Here is a 22666-nt window from a genome sequence, read left to right as displayed (position 1 = left end):
TAATATAGTTTTTCATGAAATAATCCTAATCATGATAATAAAATTTAATTAAAATAGCTCAATTAATCATTTTTTATGGGTCATTTTTGATTATGAATTTTATATATTACAGGGTGTGGCAGAAAGAACCTAGAAAAACAATTTTTAGTATAACGTTATTAAAAATAAATAAATTAACAAAACATAGCAAATAATAGTAAGAGTAGACCTTTACTAATAAATAAATTCAATTTGTTTCAAATTGGGAGTCATTTGCAGCGATGCAGAGGCGCAAACTCTTATTGAAATTTTCAGAAAAATGGACCGAAAATCTTATATCTTTAATTTATCTCATTCCTACTGAAGGGATTGCTCTAGAGAGTCCAAACTTTTGTGTGGTTTAGTGCAAACCTTAGACTCCAAAATGGATCATACACTGTAACACATGGGATTGAGATACGGCGAATAAGGTGTCCACTCTCCAAAGGATATCACGTCCGGAAAATAAGGTCTTTTTAGCCTTGTGTGAGAGTGCGGAGAGTATAGAAACGTCTAATTTACATTGCCGAAATGCTTTTTGGCCCACAGAACTACAACAGCTTCTAGAATGTCCCGCTGGTACACTTTTCGATTTATTTTAACTCCCTCATCCACAAAAACCAGAGGTGTTTTGCCGCTTTGCAAACTCTGCCCCATATCATGACCGACTTTGGATACTGGTGATTTTTAATAATTGTCGAGGTACTTGGGGCATCTTCAGACCAGATCCTGTCGTTTTGGGAGTTATAAGCTTGTTGAACTGTAAAGATCTTCTCATTAGGTAAAAGGAATCTCTCCCATCACTCCCTTGCGACCCGTCTCGGAAGGTTTCGGCATCTTTGTAGCCGCAAGAAATTGTCGTCTTCAGTGAGTAGCTGATGTTTTTGGAATTTGTAAGACTCAGTCTAAGCTCATTTTTCTACCATTCACCGCATTGATCGGTCACTTATTCCCATTTCAAGAGCGATCTTAATCATGGAAACCCTCGGATTTCGATGAACTCGATTTTTGATGGCCTTACGGTTATTGGAAAATGTTCTCCGCACGCTTCCGTCAACTTCCTGAACGGCGACCATCGTTGGCAAGCTCTTTGAAACGATAAATTGCATCAGACACTGTTTGCCGTGACATATTAAGCAAACGAACGAGTTCACACTGTCATTTTTCTTGCTTAAACAACTCTAGAATAGTAGAGCTTTTACTTGAAAGTATAAAAAAAGTCAAAAAATAATTCATAAACTAAAAGATACATTATAAAATATTTTATACTTGAAGTGGCAGACAAAAAGAAATGAACACAAATTAAAATGAAATGAGTTAACTTTTATTCCATTATGCAATAACTTTGTCCGAATTTTTTTGCCGCACCTTGTATGCTATTATTAATTGTTTTTACATTTGAATATATGTTTCCTCATTTTTTTTATTAGCATGTAATTAAGATTTTATACTTTATTAGTTATTTATTTTGAGAATTTATAATTGTACGTTTTTATTTTTGAGTTACAAAATATTCAAGGAAAAATTTCAAATTAATTTCTGTTCGATTCCTGCCTTTTTTTTTTAAAGAAATAATTTTAAATTAGACTATGAATTAGCCCCTACCTAGAGCCTCCTATAACATTTCGTATAATTTCGAAGTTTTCTTTATGTACAGGTTTCTCAAAAATAAACTTCCCCTTTTACATTCTAGAGGGCAGTGCAGGTTGCTGCATGGGTCATAATGATATCAAATTTAAACGATAGACTCTCATGTGCTAGAGATTTATTGAAAATAAAATTAGTATAAAATCACCAATAGATGGAGCTGCAAAGAGTTCTACAAGATTTCTATACGAATCCCAAGGGTCTCCAGATCCCATTTCATTCGCAAATCTTTATGCTTTTCACATAATAACGGAACGTCAGAAATTCTTATTGGTACCACGAACGTACCAAATAATGTTCTCTTTCAGATGTAACAATATTGTGGATTGTTCTCTGAGTCGCCATATGTCTACCTAGCTCCAACTATTGGCGACTTCTTGAATTATTTTTTCCCATCAAACCGCGAACGTATGATCTGGGTGGTGTGTAGTGAAAGTTTCGTAGCATTATGAGTCGTATGAGACATAATAATATGTACAATCCTCTGGATTGGATTAAGTTTAATTTGGACAACTCTGTTCAAGGGAATTATGACATTTTCTGAAATTTTATTTCATGTTTATTAAGAATATTTTAACAATAATTTTGTTACGTGAGCAAGAAAGGAACTGAAATAATAATAGTTTTCTTCTTTTTCAATGACTTTGTCAAATTTATGATCAAGACATTGACTGCACACTCAGTAAAACATATATTAAAAAAATAATATAAATCCAACCAAAATTTTGATTTATAGATGGGGCCTAAGTGGCCTAGAGGTAATGTCTCGTGTCTTCAAGTTCGAGACCCGATTCCACCGAAGAACCGTCGTATAAGCGGGCCTAATGCACGCCAAATCCATTGGAGACAAACGCCCTCCCGCTGGTGCGGTGTGGAAGTTTGGAGAAGGGGAAGCCAGCTCAGGCGTCTTTCCGCCATTTGACCGGGACTCAAAATGAAGAGGTCCACCTCAAAATAGGCTTAGTTGTTGTTTCAAAACGGGACGTTAATATAACTAATATAACGTTAATATAACTTCGATATATTTCAACCAACGAAATAATTCATATGAACCAAAAGATTTAAGATATAACACATGATGCAACAGAAGTGTGAGATTTTATTAGCCAATCAATTTATCCAAATCTAGGGATAATTGAGTGAGAGATCCAAACATAGCCTCTTTCCTTTCTAAACTAATATGAAAAAAACACCACGCAGCCTCGAAACCAAAGCCCAAGGACCATAAAAAAAACTTCGCAGATGTATGAAACTAGCAGCCGAATCGTCCACACTGTGTGAATATTTATCTGATGTAATAATTTTAACTCTTTGATCGGCAATTATGTAACACCCGAGTTTCTGTAATACGGTCCTTATTTTAAAAAGGGAAAGATATTTGAAATCAAATTTTTGAAATGAATCTAAGGAAAACAAAATCATACGAACATATCAAACTGAGGTGCAAGATAAATATTACTGATTTGTCATATGTTAAATTTATACTCCATAAATCATACAAAAGAAAATAATTTGAAATCTTCGCAACAGAAAGATAATCTTTTCGCGATTTTCTATTATATCCTTTGCACTCTGTGATTGACAATTTTTCTGCTAAATGTTCTTTAAAAATCTTAATCAGTTTTTTTTTTGTTTAAATTTTGAATGAGAAAATGTTATGTTTAGTATTAATTTCATATCTTTAACTTAGTTTTCTGATTTAAACAGACCGTACATTTTAGATCATAAATAAAATTAATAATAATAATATCATATTAAAATTGTTAATAACAATAATTAACATTGATCATAAATAAATTTAATAATAAATACATTTGAAACAGATTTTAAATAAAAGAATGCTTCTATGCCTAAATTTCTGTAATGCATACCTTATATTTGAAAGCAATTCTGAAACAAATGATATTTTTCAGCAATAAATCTTTGCACCAGTACGCCCTGCCAAAATGGAGGAATTTGTTTAGAAGTAGGACGCTCCTTTAGTTGCTTTTGCAAACCTCCTTATTTTGGAGTTCTCTGCGAAAAAGGTGAAACCAATTGCTCTATTTTTTTATTACTGTTAGTACTTTATTATCTCTTCTTTATTGCATGGTTTATAACCATCCATTTATTGTATATTATCAATGCTTTATTGGTATATTTATTGAATATTATCGGCATCAATCAATACTAAGACCTCTCTAACCTTTGAGATAGTTCGCCAAATCTTGCCAATAATATTCATATTGATTAATTACAGGTCTAACGGAACAGCACAAATATAGAGTATTCCCACAAAAGTCACTTGCCAACCTCTTAACTTCGGAATGGCTGCAGCTACATTCATAAAAGTTGTATCTAAGTATAGTAAAATAACCATGAGCTACTGAATGAAACCTTTTAGGACGCCATCTGGTGGGAGATTGCTGAGTTTGCCTTCCTATCTCGAAAACAAAACCACAGGGGAAAAAAAGTGATTTACAAATGTAGATTTATCGATATAGTTTTAAATAATGATTAAGTATCGATGTAACGATTTTACGGTGTAGACTTTTCGTACTAATTCTATGAGGCTCTACATCTTTGTAAATCTCTTTTTTTTTTTTTGTAATCGTGTTCTGTTTTCGAGAAAGGAATGCCATCTCCGCAGTTTCCCATCAGCTGGCGCCGTAGATGGTTTTATTCAGTAGCACATGACCATTTTACTATACTGGACTTCTCTTAGACAGCAAGAGCTCACTACAGTATTTAAAGGACTGGCTACACATTTTTGACAAGTTGGGAAGAGACATTATCTCCAAATTAACTACATTTGCAAGGACTGGGTCAGTGAGCGTACAGTGGATCCCTTCTCATGTGGGAATCTACGGAAATGAAATGGTAGATGTTCTGACCAAGGAGGAAGCCTAAGTCACAATCTCCCCGCTTCCAGATTGCAGGCCACAGAGATCCTTGTTTAAACTAAGAACTAAAACGAAATGGAGGATTCACGCAGATCATGACTGGTATGCTAGTTGGTATCCAGGCTTGTCTCTGGCGTGCAACAGTCCAAGGAGTGTTTAAACGCTCTTATTTGGCTAAGGTCTAGCCATATAAAAACTCTTTTCTTCATCAGAGGCCAAAAGATGTAACCTTGTCACTGCTTCGACCGAAGCTTCTCCGACTCATATTATAGGCTGTATTGGTGCCTCTGTGAGGCAGCTGGTGAAGGATGGGGAGTCAGTTTACAATCTTATCATGAGATTCGATCTTTTGGACTTGGTTTGAATGGTATTTTAGGGGATTGAATTACGCGAGGATAGTACCTGGGACCTTGTGGTTCGCAGTCCAGTAACATGATAATGATACCAAAACAATCGCTCGGGTCGCGGAGCTGTTAACTGGCTTATAGGCTATTCACCACAGGCTCTCCCTCCAGTGAATTGGAGGTGAGACGAAAGATATGACTGTTGAGTGGTGATATAGTTTAGCTGTTGCCTAAATGGGCGTGTACCCAGTTGAGTAGTGAGTGTGTGTGGTTCCTGCGTCAAGTGAGTCTGACGACTTTGGTTTGCTGTGGGTAGATGGCGCCACAACAGCTGTTACGAAGGTTGAAGGTTTATGGTCTGAGGTCACCAATTTTAGCGGATTGACGACGCGCGAAGGATCAAACATGGGACTTTATGGTTCGTAGTCCAGTAACATGACAATGATACCAAAGCAATTGCTCGGGTAACGGAGTTGTTAACTGGCTTATATGCTGTTCACCACAGTATTCCATCCAAGGGGGATAAGAAACAACAACAACAATACTATACTAGACACCACTTTTATGAATATACATGCAGCCATTCTGAAGTTAAAAGGATGGTAAGATCTTTAGTGAGTATACTGTATAAACTTGCTTCCAATAATGGAAAATTACCAAATATTAGTATTTTAAAATTATTCATTTGATCATTTTAACATATTTTGTGAGAAATAAAAATTGTCGCTGAGTGTTATTCTCTTAATTTTCAAAAAATTTTGTTCTGTATTTTCTAGAAAAATCTTGTACATAAACTTCTACACAATGTGAAAAATATCTTTGGCTGTTAACTATTCAAAAACAGATTACATTTTTTAAAAATTATAATAACTCTACACGTCTCGTCATTTAATTTAATCTTCCACTTCTGATACATGTTGTTGTTATTTCTTATGGCATTTGACATGGACAAGTCCGCTGTACTTCTGATACATCATTTGACCGAGCTAGCTATAGAATGAATTGTACATATTTCTATCTTCCGCATTCCGTTGTAGACCATTATTTTGAAATATGTTTTATATGAAATGTCTGATAATCAAACTGTTATATATAACCATGTTTTTCATTTCCTACAGAAAAATTGTAAATTATTTCTGAAAAGTTTAAAATTGATTCATTTTTGAGATATAAGAGCAAGAAATGAATTGCTTTATTTTTCTGCAGATCCATGCACAGAAAACCCATGTCTGAATGGTGGCGCTTGTGTTCGAATGGATTACTCGTTCAAATGCAAATGCATACATCCGTTTTTTGGAGATACCTGCCAATATGGTGAGATGAATATTAATTAAAAAATTTTATACACATGAAATACATTTTCCAAATTCACATTTCAGAGTTTACTATAGATCCTCCTAAAGCACTTAAAGCATATTTTAAGATATACTGCTATAGAACAAGATGAACAATATTTCTTTTATAACATTGGTCTCCATTCATAGGGTTGAGCGATGACTGAACTTAAACATCGCGAAATATCGTCCAACATATATCAATATTTCTCGGTATATCACGATTTTATTTTTTTATTTATTTATTACAATTCAAAATTATAAATAGCCTCTCTTTACGTATTGAGTAATGATGATTCTCCAAATCACATGAAATTTCAGTCTTCTTACCTGATTTTTTTTAAATTTTATATAATAAAATTATTCATGTTTTTGCTTTTTCATCAGTAAAATCAATTAAAAAATAATTAACTTTTCCATAAAGCTAATCATTGTCAAAAAGTATCGGCATTTTATTCTTTATCGTCGTATTTCATTTCCTCAATAATGGAGTGATTTTTTTAAAAATCTTACTGTTTGTTATTAATTGCTGATTTAGAAAATGTAATTATATTTATATTATCACAAATGAATAAATACAAAATATATTAATGTCTTTCACTGGCAGAATTAAGTAATTTTTACAGATTTTGAAAAATTCCAGAATTTTTTTTACAGAAGAATGGAAGGCAATTTTATATTTTGTTTTCTCAAAATCTGGCATTTTATAGAATGAATAAATAATGATATACAAAGCCAAGTGCAAAAGCCAAATAATGTGTTTTTTTCTTACAAACAGTAAATTACCGAAATTGTCGTTTTCATTTAATAATGTTTAAAAAGCTAGACATTTTTTGCATGGCAATTTTTTTTATTTATTGAAATTATCCATCAATGCGAAATAATTGAAAAGGCCAAGCAAACTCTTTTTATAAATATGTCTTCTGTATTAATGAATTGGTAATTAAGATTTTAATAACAATTCTGTGAACATTTATAACATTATAAACCTCTATCAATGGAACAGAGCACTGAAATGACATTTTTATGGCAGATTAATTTATTAAAGTTTCCCTCATTGATTTCTCTTAAATGAAATACAGAGAAAATATTGTAGTGTAGTGTAGAAAATATTGTAATAACTTTTGATAAAATCTTTACGAATTTCTACATTAAAGACCAGCCTAAACTCGATAAACATATTTGCCGAATTATGCCAACGCGATAAATCACTGATTCTATATACTAGCCGGTCGAAGCTTACTGTATCGATAGAAATTTAAATTTCTATATTTCTATGAAATTTTTATTGAAATCCATTTAAAGTAATCTATCTGACTGGCTGTTTAAGTAGAAGTGAATTCGAGAACTTCAAAGGGTAAAAAGTTCGATAAATAAAATTTGGTAGACAGGTCTTTCATGTGAAATGTAAATTATTATCAAATTTTGAATCAAATCTGTCGAAGGATTGACCGTCTGCCGGTCCATACTTTGGCATACATGTAAACGCAATAATCATAAAAGCAATGGTTTAAATCAATGAAATTCGGTATGTGACCTTGTGCTAAATTTCGGTTTTAATTAGTCTGAGAATAGGCGTCCAAAGTACATATTTTCACCTTAGGTACAGTGAAAATGTTAGATTGCCAAATTTCCAATTGATCTCTGTGAATTAAATTGAAACGAAATTCACCCAGGTGATTCACCACAAATCATTGAAGGCGATTTAGCACGGTGATTGGTTAATTAGTTTCCAATAGATATCGGGGATGATGATCTGAGTGGTTTTTGCGACTTTACCCCAAGTTCACCATCAAGCGAGGGGAATAAGATCTTAATTAGAGAACATGCAAGAAAGTTCCGGAAAACTACTCTCGCTGGTTTTTAATTTTATTGTTGTCAGTATGAATTGTGTTATAATAGCATTAAAAGTTGTCCCAAATCTTATTTTCATGAAAAATAGTACAATCTTATACTACTTAGTTGCAAAATTTCAGTTTTGATTTCATGTTAGTCATTTCCTGAGACAATATTTTTTCAATTAAATACATATTTCATGCCAAAATTCAATTTTATCATATCCGCGAAAACCACGGGATTATTAATTTGAATTTTAAACAGAAATATCCGAGATAGAATTGATATTTTATTCATCTGGTTATATTTACATTATTATCAGTTGAATATTTTTTATTGGGGAGGGACTAGAAATGTTTACCTTTCAGCATTGTTCAGATTCCAATATTGAATTTACGGCAGTCGATTGCACAAGAGACTTTTCTAAAGGCAATAATTACTTAGAAATGCGTGATAAAATCCTTTTTCTGCAATCAGATTTTTATAATATCAAATTATCTTATTTACATTGTTACGAAAATTTGCCTGTTGTATGTACTGTGAAAGAAGTCCAAAATGATAGATAATGGAAAACAATACCTTACTGCATAAGAAAACGCGAAACATAGGCAACAAAAACTTTGTCAAGGTTACACAATGAACATCACTTGCAGAAACTCAGAACAAAGAATTTGCCAGAAAGCAACTGTAGCATTGAAAGTGCAGATTCAGATCACTTCGTGGTCTACGTTCCAAGTACAGAATTCATAATCGTCTCCGCTTATATTGTCTCCATCATAAGATATGGAGTTTTCTTGAAAGATCTTCTGATCTCGATTCTTAATAAAAATATTGTCTTAATTCTTTAGTTTTCCACCACCTATATTCGTCAATAAAGGATGGAGAAGATCAGGGGTCACTGACCTGGCAACTATTCGTCTGTAAATATTTTGAATGCTGATGTCGTGCCCGCGTTACCACGGAAAGTGGGTGGAGTAGCTTCTAAGGGTAAAGACCCCTGAGCAACCGAGGACAGAAGTCTGACTTCTAGCTCATTAAACTCCCACACATTCGCTTGCACAGCCCCTTTTTACCGGGGGGCACATTCACACACCTCACAGATAGAACACAGATGAAGAACAACCATGCTCGAACCGGGATTCGAACCCAGGACGCGCAGATCACGAGGAAGACGCGCTACCCTTATGCCATGACGCCGCCAAATATTTTGAATATTATTATTAATACTAGAAGAAATAAATATTATATATTCATAATAATATATAGAGTTACTTTTTTGGAGTTGGTTACTTACTGAGAAATTACAAAAATTTAAAATTTTACTGAATGTGCAAAGATGAATGCAAAATAATACATTCTTGGATTCATGCATGATTAAACATTTTTCAATACATGCTAGTTTAGAATTCGTATGAGAATTATATGGAACAATTGTGTATTAATCAAAGTTTTCTTACTGGTAGATGCATGCACTGATAATCCATGCTATAATGGTGGTACCTGCCAAAGGTATGGAAATTTTTTCAAGTGCAAATGCAGATACGGCTATATTGGAAATGTTTGCGAGAGAGGTAATATTGAGACATTTTTCTTTAATTTTACAAAGTGTATTGAAATTGTTTTTTATTACAAAAATGAAAAATTAATTATATTATAGCTATGAGAAGCTTATTGTATCACAAAAATAATTTTTTGGCTGCTACATTTGTTATAATATTTTTTTTATATCACTAAATTTTATTTTTAGTTAGTTGTTCTTCTTACATAAAGTGCTCGTTGCGTTAAAGCACAGTAAATAAACTTCTAAAAAATGTTAAGAAGAAAGTGTTTTAAGACTTTGCGTAAATTACTTATTTTAGCAATATTAATTTTTTAGTCATTTTTATATTTTTAAATTGACAAATTCCTAATAAATGCTTATAAAAGGATTCTTTTACTACATTCATCGTTTAAATTAGTTATTCTTAGTTTGGAGACTAAGATGACATCAAGATAAAAAGAAAATTTGCGGATATTAATGAAAACAAAAGTATTTTTTAAATGGCGTAGTAATGAAATAAAAATAATGGTTTTTGTAGATTTATTTTTAAATAAGTAATTCTAATGACTACGATGTCATTTTACATGCGAAGACTCGCGTTCCTTATATTAATTCCGGAACTGGATTCAAGTTTCAAAGGTCCCGAAAAAAATATTTTTTTTTAACAAAACACATAGAAATTTATTTTTATGCTACAAGAAGCATTAATTGTATGCAAACATAGTGTATTAAATGCAAAAGAATAGTTTGCATATAAATATTGCATTTAATACTCTCCATTTAAAAACATTTGAAGCATGAAGTTTTGAAGAAGAATTCTAAAGATTATCATGTTTTAAAATTGAACAAATGTAATGCTTGGTTTATAATTATTATTTCATTGTTAGTTAAGAAATTATATTACAAAATTTGAAACAAAAACTATTTCAGACATACTTCTAAACAACAAAAACATTGAAAAACGAGCACGCACATTTTTTTTTTTTTTTTTGAGATAAGAAAGAAAATGGGGGAAATTTCTAAAATGCTTGTGGTTAGCTTCCAAATACATTGAATGTAAATATTTTGAAATTGAATTTTTGTAACGTAACCCGGGCTGCGGTGTCCTGGGGGTAAGGCAGCGGGGTCGGAATGTTTCAATTCTGAGACCCGATTCCACGGAAGAACCGTCGTATAAGCGGGTCTGGTGCATGTTAAACCTTCAGGTAATATTTCCCGTCTCCAAATGTCCTTCCTTTGCTGTTATGCGGAAGTTTGGAGAAGGGACTGAAAGTTCCGATGTTGTCCTCGTCATCCGATCCCGGTTCAGAATTGCGGGGTTCATCTAAAAATATTCCTAGTGTTGCTTTAAAAAGCTGGGCATTAATATAACTAAATGAATCTAATTTTTTGTAATGGCCTAAAGGCCTTGGGCCTCAGAGGTCCGATACGCTTCCTTCTGGGATAAGAATCAAAAATATTAATTCTGTATATTGAGAAAAATTATTTGTGTAAGAAAACACATTAGTGAAATAAAATTTAAAATTAATTAGAATTATATTAAAAAGATTATAATATTAACCATCTAATTTGAGGGAAACAAGCGATACCAGACATATAATTTAATAAATAAAGAAATAATAAAAAGAATGAAAAACTTTATAAATAGTAAATTGCACTCAAACAGTTAAAAGGGCTTCTATTGTAACTTGCCGAAACATAGGCCTCCATTTTTGAAATGATGTAAACTGGTGTTTAAATAATTTTTTCGATTTATTGAAATTGTTTAATTGAAAGATTTTAAAAGGAGTTAATAAACTTTTATTTTTTAGTATAAAGCAAACTCTCCAAATAGATTTCTTATCATCAGTTTTTGAAAGCAGATTTAAATGATTATAAACTCATTTCAAATTTTAATTAAAAATATTTATCCTATTTTATATTTTAATTTGATTATTAGGTTCTGCGATGAATGTATTATGATAAATTCACTACAAAAAAGGTCTTCCAGTCCAATTAATATTCATTTTGTTATCACCGTTTTTCATTTTTCAGAAGGATATCAAAGTTTTCCAGAGGGAATCACTGATTCTATACCCGAATTAGAAGATGCTTCTACCATTGAAAATTTAGGAAATGAAACAACAATCAAACCAGGTAAAAGAAACAAATTTTGAATCTTATGTAAACATTGAACACAAGAATACAGGGTGATTCATAGTGAATGGGACAAAAAAAAGCATACCTCTGAACGTTGTAATGAACTTATATCGATAAATCAAATTTACAATGAAATGACAACTATCCAAGTGTCTATAGCTGTCCAGTGTATGCCCCTCGGTTTGTACGGCAAATATATATACTCGTGATAAAAAATATCCTTTGTTAACAAGTCCAATATATCAAGTCCAATATAACAAGTCCAATATACCCACACCACGTATCTGTAACATACACCACAACATTGTATGAAGTGCATTCAGTTTTGCACTGGTATGACGCGTTGATTTTTAGGACTTTGTGTAACCATTCCACGAGTGTTTCCCCTCAACAACTTCGTTTTTGGTGGGTATTTATTACGGGCTAGTTTTCTTACACAAGCACCCTATCTCCTGACTCTGCTTCCTTCACCGTCCGATGTTGTGGTGGTTTTTTTGCCAAATGTTCTGCAAAATTCTTTTCTAATGACGATAAATGATGATTTTTGGTGTATTCCAAAACACAGAATGCTTTCTATTGCATTGATGACACGATTTTGATAAAGAAGTTGTGCACGCTTCCACTTGGCGGCCTCTAGCGGCAATTTTGTTACGGGAAGAATTTTTGTGGTTGCCAGATAAAGTTTGTATCATTTTAGGTTCAAAGTAAGTTTGTTTAAGCTAAATAAATCAGTTGTAAGAGTCGTATTTTGTCATTCTTTTTGTCCCAATCATTACGAATCACCCTGCATTAATTATTTGACAGAAAATTCATATAGGGTGCTACATAAATAAAAGTATCATTCATGAATATGAAGACCATTTCAAAAAATGTTATTGTTGTTTCCAAATGGCTTTTGTCTAGACAAGCCCACTGACTCTAAAAAATCATTGTGGTTTAAGACAAAGGAACATCTCTTGCAGCGCCATCTAGGGCCAAGAGAACGACTTAGCTACACACACATCACAACCCTTTTTACTGAGCGCACTTCATTCATGTATTTCATTCACTCATCCACAAATCGTAATTTAGACCTGAATCAGAGAACGATCACCCCTGATCCAGAACTTCCAGTGGTATTACTCCCGACATGGAGGATTTTGTGACCACGGGTCAGCCACCACATAAGAGAGGAGTCTTCGATCGACGGGGTTCGAACCAGCAACCTAAGGCAAGAGAATCCAACGCCCTACCAACCAGGCTATCCTGGCCCAATTTCAGAAAATAGAAAAGATTACATAAAAAAATATTTTAAATGAAAAAGTATTAAATCCGTCAAAATAATTTCAAGTCTATCTCATGCAAATGATATAAAACTGTCCATAAGCAACTCTTTTGAAAGAAAACAAGATTCCTCAAACTGAAACTGAAATAGTACAAATATGTTATCGATATCATAGTTATTCTATCATAAAATAATTTTAAGTCAACTAACAGAGAATTCATGCAAATTTCGTCTGTCACAGAGATAGGTCTTCTCAGAAGTAGTTATTGAAATAGTTTTACATTATATAAAACAATACTATTCAAAACCTCATAACAAAAGAATAGAATTCTGTTTTCTTTTAAATTGTTAGTAAGTTGGAAATAATTTATTAAATGTGATTAGTAGGATCGGGGAAATATCATAATTATCTCAGCAGTACTTTTATTGAATGGAAGAAAATAAAATTCAACATTTTATTTAAAGCATTTTCCAATTAAATATTATTATCTATCTTTAACGATTTAGAATTAAGCGGTTGAGTTGCAATCAGGATCATTAGAACAATATCATCTGCGATTTAAGCATTCAAATAAATGCTAATAAATAGAAAAAATATTTCATACAGCAATAACTATAGCAATTTTCTTTTTTGCAGCAAAGAGTAGAAAGGAAAATATGTTTGGAATATGTCATTCAAAGGATCAAAAATTATATATATATATCCTTTTTTTTATAATTCTTTAATTGGAATTTATTTATGCACGTAAAATCAGGCACATCTCTGACTTTTCTTTAAATTATTTTCAGGAATTTGTGTTTCAGACTCTGATTGTCTGAACAGAGGCATCTGTAGCAACAACACCTGCGAGTGCAAGCCAAATTATAAAGGACCCTGGTGTGAGAGAAACCTTCTCTGCGAGAAACTGCAACCCACTTGTCAGATCATGGGAGCAGATTGCAAAATTGTTGGAAACAAAGCAATTTGTGACTGTCCTTTAGGCAAGATGTACGATCCAAAGACTGGAATATGTGAAAGTAAGGAGTAAATGGTAGAAAAACATCAATAATCAGTGTTTACAATTAATTTTCGATTTCGCTTATTTATTTCCATAATGAAAGATTAGAGGCTTTAGATACACCATCAATAGCCACCTGTCTTTCATTAACCCATTCCTGAAAAATCATCAAATATACTATTTCACTATATATATATTCTCTTTGAAGAAAAATCATGGCAGACTCTGCCAGACCCAACTAATATGCTGATTTTGAAAATTTTTATTTCACATGAATGATGACCTCTGATATATGTCCTCAATGAACCCCACAAATATTTTCAAAAGATATCGCACAATAATATTTTGATATAATCCCAGTCACGGCATGCTAACCAGTCAAAATGCTCTATTTTTATTGCTACAAGCATCCTTTTAGAACTAGTTGACTGGACGAAATGAAGGGTTGCTAGAAATTCTCATTATTTTGTATAATTTTTATTTCCTCAGCAAAATATTCTTACACTTCAAACTTCGATAGCCAAGAATGTCATATTATTTTAGAAAGCTTACATCATTTTATTTATTGTGTTATGTATTTCCTTAATTTTAAGTCTATTCATTCATTTATAATCCAGGGGGAAAAAAAGGCTTAAAATGGATTTAAGGCTTTTTGTCCATTGCTAGATTCTAAAATTTAACTTCAATTGTAAATAGAATAAAATTTCAAAACTTTTTATTAAAATTTGACCTTGCAATGAAAATCACTCATTATGTAAAAGTAAGCCTCTTTATCTGCAAAAATTACCAATTTGATTCCCTCAAACTTTTTTATTTTTGATACCTTAATAATCAATAATAAAATATTAGCACAATGAAAACGATTTGAGTCTCACTTCAACACGGTAATATAGGGTTGTTAAAACTTTAAAACTATCTTTTAAATTAATTAAAGATTTGAGACACTGTTTAAAATTTTTGGTATCATTAGTATCAAATATTTGGTATCATCAGAAAATTTTCTTCTTTGTATTTTGGAGTGATTAAAAATAAAGTCTTTTTCAGCAAATATTTTGTAATTTATTGCGAAAAGACTCCAAAATTTTAGTTCATTTTTATTTAATAAAATGTCAAGACCACCCACACAGATACAGACACGCACACGCACACACATGCATAGACAGAGAGAAAAAATTATGCAACCATCTGTATAAAAAAGGAAGAAGTGTAATTTGAAATAATACTACTTATATTTAGTGGGAAAAGAGTTTTTCATTTAAAATAATACTACTTATATTTAGTGGGATAAGATTTTTTTTCATCAAATTATTTTGATATTTCGAAATCAATGCTGTTAATATAACTGGTAGTCACTGAAGGCAGTAGATGTTTATTATATGATAACGCTATCTCACGCTTCTCATTTTCGGCATAACACAAACGAATGAAACAGTTCAGAGAAAAATATTGTGATCTATATCATCAGGTCGTTTTGCCACATCATTTACATGTTAAAAATATATTTAAACGAAACGAATAAATATACTGCATGGATAAAAGTTATATTGCATAACAGAATATCGCATTGGCTACATACTTATATTATATAGAAAAACATGCTAATAACACATTCTGTAAAAGACATTTTAAAAAATCTTATGACATGCTTTAAATTAAATTTAATTATACAACTAGCATAACTTTTTTTATTTCCTAGAATATTTTTTTTTTATAATTTGAGCTAACTTTATAGATATATGCGATCCTTGGAGATGTTTGCATGGAAGATGTGAAATAGACGGACAGACGTACAAATGCATGTAAGTTATTCTTACTTATACCATCAGTTATTTATCTTTACTGAGTTATAGAGATAATGGATTTTTATTATTCTGAGGAACTTTATATTTAAATCATTTTCTAATGCATTATAATTCTGAAATGTTGCTCATTTATCTTGAAGACAGTTTTTTATTTAAATCTTTTTTTTTTCGAATTTAAGTTATCGTTAATCTATTAGTTTGATTAAAAAGTTTTTTCTTTAAGTGTCCATATCTTGAATTTGAGTGGCGACTTCTTAATGTTGAATTTTACAAAAAAATTTATTCAATATTCTATAATAATGAGTAATGTATTTAAGAAAATAAAAATATTTAGAATAAAAAAATATGCCTTTTAATTTTCTAATAACAAAGTAAGAAGAGGAATTTTTTATTAATCTTTGTAGTTGTTCTTACTTACTATTCACATGTAAGCTTCGGTTGCATTTTATTACCTGCGTTTTCATGTTAAATAAAACGTCGTTATTTGTAATTGAGTCTGTTGGATTTCTTTTCACCGTACAACCAACGGACGGATTTTGGAGATTTCCCGTAATAGAAGGCAATACATAATATACAGATAGGGGTAAAAATACAGATATGGATATCAGCATCTTTATATATAAACTTTTTCATGAAAGTGGATTTCTTTGAAATTAATATATACATATATACGTTCATTGTAAAAAGTATCTACCATTTTAGATTATGAACATATATTTTATAATTAACTTGAATTTTTTTTATATATAATTCCAAACTAATCAAATTCCAATGTACTATTGTTGTCATCAATCATTAACTTATTACATTTCGATTTTGTCTTCTCATAGATGTGATGCGGGGTATAAAGGAAATCGCTGCAGTGAGGCAGTACAAGTCATGGCTGGTGAGCTTAAAGATTTTTAGATTTTTTCAAAAAAAATTACGATTATTAATAAATTAATACAGCTTTTTTTTTCTCGAAAACACTTTTGGAATTTTCCAGATTCCATATCCAGAAATGACTCTCAAGTCATTGTATTCTATTTCATTTCATATTTTTTCTCAACATAATTCTTATTTCTACTTCTAAATATCTATGAAAATTTGGGGGGGGGGGTAGTTCTCACAACAAAAAAAATCAATTAAATCTATGATGAATCTATTTTCAGAACATTTACAGTTTACTTTAAGCTTACAATACACGCATGAGTTTTAGATTAAATCATACTTTGCTCATTTTATAGAGACAAGAGCAGATAGACCCAGGCACGCACGAGTGTCAATTAAAAGGCATCGAGGATTCAAAAAATGGTCAAAACCAATTTTTGATTTTCAACTGTTCCTTATTACGCAATTCAATAAATATAAAAATGTATGAGGGTTTATCAATAAGTAACGAGCATGTTTTTGTACACAATAATAAAAGTTACAATGAATGATAATATGAAATGGAAATTTAAATATTACCAACTTATTATTTTTGGACCTAACTGTCATTCATACTGAAGCATTTGTCCCAGAACTGGATTAGTTTGAAATTCCCAATCTCACAAAATGTCGTCGGCCAGTTCGATGTCGTGTCAAAATCAAGCTTATATTTGCCTAGAAACGTAATCATGGATCGAAACAGGTGAAACTCGGAGGATGCCGTGTTTCCACACCGTTCGTATAAACCAGGTTTGTGAAGTTTTGGAGTACCCACATACAATTCCGAAGTTTTCAACTATTGGGAGGATTGCTGAGTGTTGTTCAGAGAAGCTTCATTAATTTTTCAAGTGTTGAATCAGTTGTTTAGGTTCTTTAATTCTTCTGGAGACGAAGAACTTTACAGATCGAAGAAGACTGAGAAGACTGACTTGCTTTTGTAACCTTTTCTAAACGGTAATAATAATCTGTATCTTTATTACAGTATTTTAATTTTTCGGTACTATCTGCATTAATAAAATATCAACATATCGGAAAAAATCAACATATTAATTTCCGAATCAGTTACATTTGTTTCTGGTCATCAATTATAAATTGTATTTTCGAATTCTTGACACACTTTTATCATATTTTTAAACAGTTTATATCATTTGTATAAGACAGAATGTCACTGTCAAACTTAGCATATAATCTATTCCGAATTTCTATAAATTTAAAGTTTTCGTTTTTTTTTCGTAAGTATTCGCAGTATGACTGTTCTTAGTACTTTGGTTTTCACTCAATTTGTTAACGAATAAATAAATGAAATACGAAAACTAAAATGGCGTAAAATAATTATTTAAGGTTTAAACAACTTTTTATGATCGCTGTATTAACATTCATTACTATCATCTTTCCTTTATTAAAAACAATTCTTTTTTTTAATTATATCAAACAAAGCCTCATACTTTCACCGCCTGTTTGTTATAACACACACATTTAATCTTTTTCATCAGGCATTTCCCTGTGATAAGCTCTCTCATGAATAATTTTTTTTTCCAGAACGATCTAGTGTATGGCTATATGTTATGATCTCTCTAGTGGTACTTACTCTATTGCTTCTGTTCCAACAACTTTGGCTTTTTTTCCAATACCGAAAGTAAGTCAAATTTCTTATGTCAAAAATATTTTTGAAATAAAAATTATATTGTATTTGATAATCATAAAATGAATGCAATATTTTTAAAGGCGCAGTAAAATTGTGTCTCCTTATATCGATACCAATGTAACATATTTTAAATGCAACGATTATATTATGAAGAAAAGTATTATTCAATTGATTTTTGGTTTATTTTTGCAAATTTAACTTGTGTAGGTACCATTCTAATCAAGCTCGTTGAACTTCAATCCATTATGCAACAGATTGCTTATAAGAAGAAAAATTTCATGGAAATGTAGCATGGAAATATTTTTTTATATTTTTTCGCATATAACAGTTGTAGTTCATTCTATGTATGTTTGCGAATGAAATCCATATCCATTTATCGACATCAACACAAAAACTACTATACACTTTGCAGCCATAAATATCTTTATAATTTTTGCGACATAAAGATATTTTGATTTCATCAGCTAAATGAAAGGAGGAGATAGAACAGCTTAAAGTGATGTATTGTTCTTTCTTAAGGCATTTGCCATGGACAAGCCCGCTGTTACGAAGATAGCGATTTTAAGTCGGTGGGGGGGTATCTCTCTTTCTTTTTTTTTTTTAGTAGCGCCAACTAAGGTCAAGAGTACGACTTTGCTACTCACGCATCACTCATTCGCTTTCACAAGCCCTTTTTACAGGAGGGCACATTAACACATTTCACAGATAGAGCAACGGAAGAACAGCCATGCCCAAACCAGGACTCGAACCCAGGAATCCCAGATCATGGGGAAGACGCGCTACCCCTATGCCAGTACGCCGGCAAAGCGTTATATTAACACTTCTTATCTCTAAACCTTTACAATTTATCATGGATAGCCAAAAAATGTGCAATCTGAAAAAAAAAACACATTTTTGTGATATTTATGTAAGATTTGCACAAAAACTAATTCTGTATTTATTAACAACGGAAATTCTTACAAGATGGAATTATTTCTATTAGCATATTTGAAATGAACGTGTATTGTTGTACTTTAATATCACTGAAGTGAAAATCTGAATTGTTCTGAAGGGACTAAATTCTGAAAACTGAATGGACCAGATTGGAATTTTAGTTCAGGAAACATTTACCCTTTTGTCTGGGATACATCACTGATATTTGAATATGTGAAAAGAGGAGTCTCATGAGACTTCAAAGTCGACTTTGATTTTAATTTCCTTAATTGATTAGAATCTCCTTTGATTTTAATTTTAAGTCTACAATTTTTTCCACATTAGTCTTTAAGCTTTCATGTCAAACGAGAAAATCAGCATTTATATAAAAAGAAAGAGAAGCATACTTATATTGAAAGAAAGCAATAAAAGCAGGCTTTCGTTGAGGAATATGCAAAAAGTGATGTACATGAGCAAATTCAAAGGCGGCGTTATTGTTTTCAAACGGTTTATGAAAACTGCAGCCGCTGTTTAATTGATTTCCTCGATACATCATGCATACTCTTCTCTATCTGCGAAATGAAGCCAACGCAGATCTTAGCAGCAGCTCATTCTTTCACTTTAACCTTCAAACTACAGTTGGGGGAAAATTAAGTTATTTTTACAACAAGAGTTTTCGCGAAAAAACAAGAATTCAAATTTCCTCTTTTCGAATGATTTGAAGATAAAGTATGCTATTTAAGCCCCCCCCCCCATTCGCATATTTACTAAGAACGTGAGATTGAAAAATTTGACAACTGATTACGGCAGATCAGAGTATGAATTCATAATCTTTTTTTGGCAATTAGTTTGTACCAGCTTGTGCCAAAATATGGTTGTACAAGCATGTGGCAGAAATTTTTCTGGCACATGCTGGTACATACATTTGATTGTAGAAATAATTTTTTCTGGCACAACACACTTACACAAGGTGTGTTAATGAAATGGATGCCACGTTATAAAAATTTTACTCTTTCCAAATACATGAATGTTTATTTTTGTGTTGGAGTCTCAACAATCAGTGATAGATCAAGACTTCTAATGGACTAAATGATCCCCATTAATCCTCTTTAAGCAGTTTTAACTTCAGTTTATTTTAATTTTAGCTTGTTTAGCAGATTAGATCAAAATTGCTTTATAGTTAATTTAACAGTTTATAGAGTAAATAACCTTGCGACATATTCATAAAATTATCTCTACAATTAAATGCATTTCTATCTAAAAGAGAATAAGACTTTTCAAATAAATAATTTCTATCAAAAATTGGTCCAGAATTTTAATTAAAAAATTATTTTTTGGTTCTTCATAAATTTTATATGATTTACACAATTGTTGTAGACAAATATATGATATATTTTCACCTGCTGAATTATTTTGATTTATTGAAAATAGCAAATTTATTCTTCGATTATTTATTCATCAGTTAATTAAATATTTTAAGAAATTTTATTCGAAATTTCAATAAATACACCTAATATAGAATGTTTTATATTATAGAATTTGATTTGTTTTAAATTTAATAATTTGAATGAAATCAAGAAAACAAGCATCTACTCAGTTAACATAGAACACTCAATACAATTTACACATATTTATCGTCGTGAGAAATATTAAAAATTAAGTTGCAGAAAATATTATAGATATTGAAGAAAAATGGGTGTTCATTGTTGCCTTAAATACAAACAAATTTAAATGCTTGACATTTAAACATGTAAACTTAAAAACATTTCATTTATTTTCTGTCCCATTAAATATTTTTCACTTTTTTTATTAAAACATTTTTCAAGCATTTTATTTTGATATAACATTTATGCACTTTAAGATCGGTTTAATTTTATTTTTTTTTCTTTCAGAATAAATTTGAAGACTGGTGATGGGCATGTAATGGAGTTGAATACCATTGAAACTACAACCACCCAAATCTAGCTTATTTTTAATTATCTACTTAATTTTAATTTTTTTTTATTCGCTATCGCAATTTACATTTAATATTAAGATACGATTTCGTCGCCAAACTTCAAAAACGCTCCGCCACTGGTAAAATATTTGCCAAGTTTCATCGAAGAAGGATCAGTGTTAGTGTTTTCAAAGTTACAAATGAAATGTTGTGTTTTGTCATATTTGGCGAATTATCGCGACAGAAATTCGTAATTTGGCGACGTTACCATAATGTGCATCTATTGGTCATTGGTAAAAACTGAGGATAATTTTAATACATCTAAGTATATGTGAATTGCAAATAATTATCCAACCTGTAAAGGAAGGAATCAATACATGAAGCCAAGTCCATCAGCATGTAAAAGACGTTCACAAACAATTTCCAAGTAGATAAAAATCTTGCATTTAGCAGTCTTTCTTCATTTTTCATGAATCACAGAAATCTTATTTTGTATTGTTGCAAAGCAGAACGTTGTAAAAGATGCCACTTCTGAATAAAGTTTTATCATATTAGTTTGAGTATATTGGTTATTTCATAGAAATGAAGTTCACTGAATATTCTATGATTTTCTAACAATAAAATTCCTAACTGCAAGTCTAAAAGAGCTGATACATTTTTTTCCGAACTTAACATCTCCCCAAACCCCCGCAAAAAAATTAAAACATCTCCATCTGCTATTTTCTCCCCTAATTTCATAAGAATTGGAGTCATAAAGGTCCAATGCTTATTGGAGAGGATGACTATTGAGGCGACGAATATATAGCCAACTGAAGAGGTCTCTTCTACGAGTTGTTACATTCATACGATGCCAACATTAATTCTTCAGGACAGGCGAAAGGAGAAAGAAGCATTCCCTCAGGCCCACGCAATATAAGAGTGTACGCACACTTAGACCCGTGCGATTTTTCCCTCTAAGCTTCATTTTCTTTAAAAATTTATGTAAAATAATTACTGCTATTAAATATGCTGAAATTTACTGTTTATTATTATTGATAGTATCAGAATATATTGTAATAAAACTGTCGCAATGTTTTAAAAAAATTGCAAAACTTTAAGAAAATGAAATAAAATAAAGAAACATTTTAATAAATATAATTATGTATAATATATGCTTAAAAAAAAGGACAAAGCCCTAGGATGAAAGTTTTGCATTTACAATAAAATAACTTCCGTTTTTATTTAAAGAACTCTTTGCATACTACACACTGTGTTCTTGACTTTTTACCATTCCTATCTACATATAAAATTAATAAATTCTTCAATTAGCTCTGGACTATTTATGTAGATACCAGGGATGGCAATACTTTCATGTCTTTTTGCCAATCATATGTAGTTAAACTATTACGCCTATATTTAATTATTTCAGTGTCATCGAAATAGTCAGATTCACTACTGCTTATATTCGACAAATCACTTCA

General features: G+C 31.3%; 1 protein-coding gene across 1 annotated transcript in view; it reads left to right on the top strand.

The window, feature by feature from the left end:
* Positions 1-21260, top strand: part of LOC129975825 (sushi, nidogen and EGF-like domain-containing protein 1) — a 40174-nt gene extending 18914 nt beyond the window's left edge. Inside the window, exons 6-14 of the mRNA XM_056089053.1 lie at positions 3579-3692; positions 6098-6205; positions 9525-9632; positions 11636-11737; positions 13794-14021; positions 15735-15801; positions 16635-16690; positions 18253-18349; positions 21163-21260. Of these exons, the coding sequence (XP_055945028.1) occupies positions 3579-3692; positions 6098-6205; positions 9525-9632; positions 11636-11737; positions 13794-14021; positions 15735-15801; positions 16635-16690; positions 18253-18349; positions 21163-21235 (953 nt within the window). The 3' untranslated portion in view covers positions 21236-21260. The remainder of the gene's footprint in view (positions 1-3578; positions 3693-6097; positions 6206-9524; positions 9633-11635; positions 11738-13793; positions 14022-15734; positions 15802-16634; positions 16691-18252; positions 18350-21162) is intronic.
* The last annotated feature ends 1406 nt before the right edge of the window (positions 21261-22666 follow it).

Source organism: Argiope bruennichi, chromosome 7, assembly GCF_947563725.1.
Source record: "Argiope bruennichi chromosome 7, qqArgBrue1.1, whole genome shotgun sequence".
In the NCBI taxonomy this organism is placed as follows: domain Eukaryota; kingdom Metazoa; phylum Arthropoda; class Arachnida; order Araneae; family Araneidae; genus Argiope; species Argiope bruennichi.
Note: the sequence above shows the minus strand (reverse complement) of the source record. Positions and strands in the feature narration are given on the sequence as shown.